This window comes from Glossina fuscipes, unplaced genomic scaffold (assembly GCF_014805625.2).
Source record: "Glossina fuscipes isolate IAEA_lab_2018 unplaced genomic scaffold, Yale_Gfus_2 0, whole genome shotgun sequence".
Taxonomy (NCBI): domain Eukaryota; kingdom Metazoa; phylum Arthropoda; class Insecta; order Diptera; family Glossinidae; genus Glossina; species Glossina fuscipes.
Genome location: NW_023998414.1, coordinates 15,668,563 through 15,670,981, shown reverse-complemented (window position 1 = coordinate 15,670,981; position 2,419 = coordinate 15,668,563). Strand labels below are relative to the sequence as shown.

The following is a 2,419-nucleotide window of genomic DNA, read 5'->3' as shown; positions in this document are numbered from 1 at the left end:
TAATAAGTTTTCACTTAGATCCATGAAACTTTTGATGAAATTTATGAACCGGCAAAGAAACTCAACAATCCACTGCGTCACAATCCTAAAGCTAAACTGGGCTGATAAATGGACAAACACCATATAATGTAAACGTTGATTTAAGATAATCGTACATACTCCACAACGAATCAATTCTATTGACTCAACAAAAGAAAAGTATCTGCTATTTTATTGTATATGAATTTATTTGCAAATTAAGAGAAATTTGAACTGCTTTAAATATCTTCAATCATTCAATATGTTTAAGGATAATAGGTGGGCTTCCATTTCTTTTTACTTTTAGGACCTTCAGGTCGTAATACCTTCGGGATGTATTCCTTTTGATGCTGATCCAATGTACGCCGCCATGGATTAATATTTAGTTCGAAGAAGCGTCGTCTTGCTTCTAATGGCCTCGTTTTATTATCAATTTTGTAGATTTTCTCCCATAAATAAATTTCCGGTAGCTCTAAATGACGTGAACGATTAGAAGCCAAATATTTGTAAGTCTTATCTAAGAAATCACGCTTTTCGTCGTCCGCATAATCCGCTATACGTTTAATCTGGGCATTCAAATAAGGTTGCAACTCCGCAGCTGAACGTTGAATATTCGGTATTTTTGTATAGAATTTTATCAAATGCCGTAATACCAAATCATTAAAGCCCTTTATTTTTCCGTTTTCATCAATTGCTTCATAAAGATTTAATTCTTCAGTACCTCGACAATAATTCACTTTTGGGTTTCGATCAATTTGATTACTATTCGTCAGTAAAGTATTTAACTGATATTCATAGAAGGACCACGAACGCCCGTTTGTTACAATGGTCTGACTATTCATTGGATATGTTAACTCACTATACGTATTAAAACCATTATAATTAGCTTGAGCCAATAGCCAAGCAAAACCTGATTGTATAGCTTGAGCATGTAGGGCATCCTTGAAATCATCAGCACCATAACTAGCGGGGCGTATTTGCATGACTGCGCGCGACTGATAAGATAGGTAACCAAATCCGGGCAAATTGCTGGGCCAATAACCTATAAGAGCATAATTAGAAATGTAGTCGTTTAAGTGGAAATGTTTTCGAGCAAAAAGTACCGGCTGTATTGGTGCCGTGTCTATAACTTTTCGTAAAACCTAAAGTAACCGGATCAAGCTCATAACGTGGCAATTTTTCTGCTAATTTCGGATTTTCTATTTCAGTTTCTTCCTTCCAAGGTGCCAATTGAAAACGATGTCTTAGCGCGAGTAAAGGTGAACCCCTATACTGCATTAGTCGATCGACTGGATCTTTCGCAAATTCTTTTTGCCATTTGTGACCTTCTTTAGATTTTACAATATTTCGAGGTGGTTTAATGCCACCAACAGCCCAAAAAGCTTCATGCCGTGGATTATAATCAACTTCTACTTCTTGTAAATGCTGGTAATCGGCGGCTAAAACATTTATTAAAGCGCGATTAATCTGTTCCACAATAGTTTGACTCAATAATTGGTCGCGTTCGATAAGATCCAATTCGGACGAAATAGGATACTTTAATCTGTTTGGAGTCCAATATATATCTCAAAAAAGTTCGTTTTACATAAATACACAACTAACCTGAAACAGTCACAAGCCGTTTCTATAGCATCTTGAATATCGGCCCTTACGATTTCTACTTGATTTTCCAATATTTCATCACTAACTTTCGAAGACATTTTTTCAAATACTGTTCGGGTGTAGTGCTGAAGAGCTGGCAAACAGTTGTATGGCAAACAGCGATCATGTAAATCCACCACTTTATAACCATAATAACGGGGCATATTGATTTTAATCATCTTTTCTTCGACTGTGGGAACTTTCATAATTTCTTCATGCCAATTTTGGGATTCCCTCTCTTTACGCGGTCGAAAGGAAAGATCATGTATAGGAGGGTACTGCGGTATTTCCGTATAATCATCATTGCTGGTCGAATTCTGTGCAACTAATTGTGATTGTTGCCTTTTAATATAAACAGATTTTTGAGAAAAAGTAAATAAACCGGAACGCAACGGCGTTCTACATCGCGCTATAAACATTTTTTTAAATTGTTTTGACTACAAAAATCTCATTCTTAATATCTACTTGAAACACAAACGAGAACGAGGTTGTGAAAGCAGCATATGGTTCTAGTTATCCATGGTTTCCCTTTAAAAACTTTAACCTTCTTACCAAGTCTGGCAACTACATACAATTGTTTACTTCAATTACCAAATACATAATTTGAAAGCAAATACAATCTTCAGTATATAAATTAATCACGCTGCAAAGATTATCATATTTTTGCTCAAAGGGAACATTGGAACAAACACTAAGTATTTTCAGTTTCATCATTTTTGGCTTTGCAATCAAGTGGCCATGAAGATATCAACACATTCTC

General features: G+C 35.6%; 1 protein-coding gene across 1 annotated transcript; it reads right to left on the bottom strand.

The window, feature by feature from the left end:
- Window positions 1-209: 209 nt before the first annotated feature.
- LOC119635704 (39S ribosomal protein S30, mitochondrial) lies at window positions 210-2,169 on the bottom strand. The gene is made up of 3 exons (XM_038030675.1): window positions 1,621-2,169; window positions 1,122-1,561; window positions 210-1,060 (listed from the first exon to the last, which is right to left on the bottom strand). The coding sequence occupies exons 1-3, from the start codon at window positions 2,076-2,078 to the stop codon at window positions 285-287; spliced, it is 1,674 nt and encodes a 557-aa protein (XP_037886603.1). The 5' UTR covers window positions 2,079-2,169; the 3' UTR covers window positions 210-284.
- Between the last annotated feature and the right edge of the window lie 250 nt (window positions 2,170-2,419).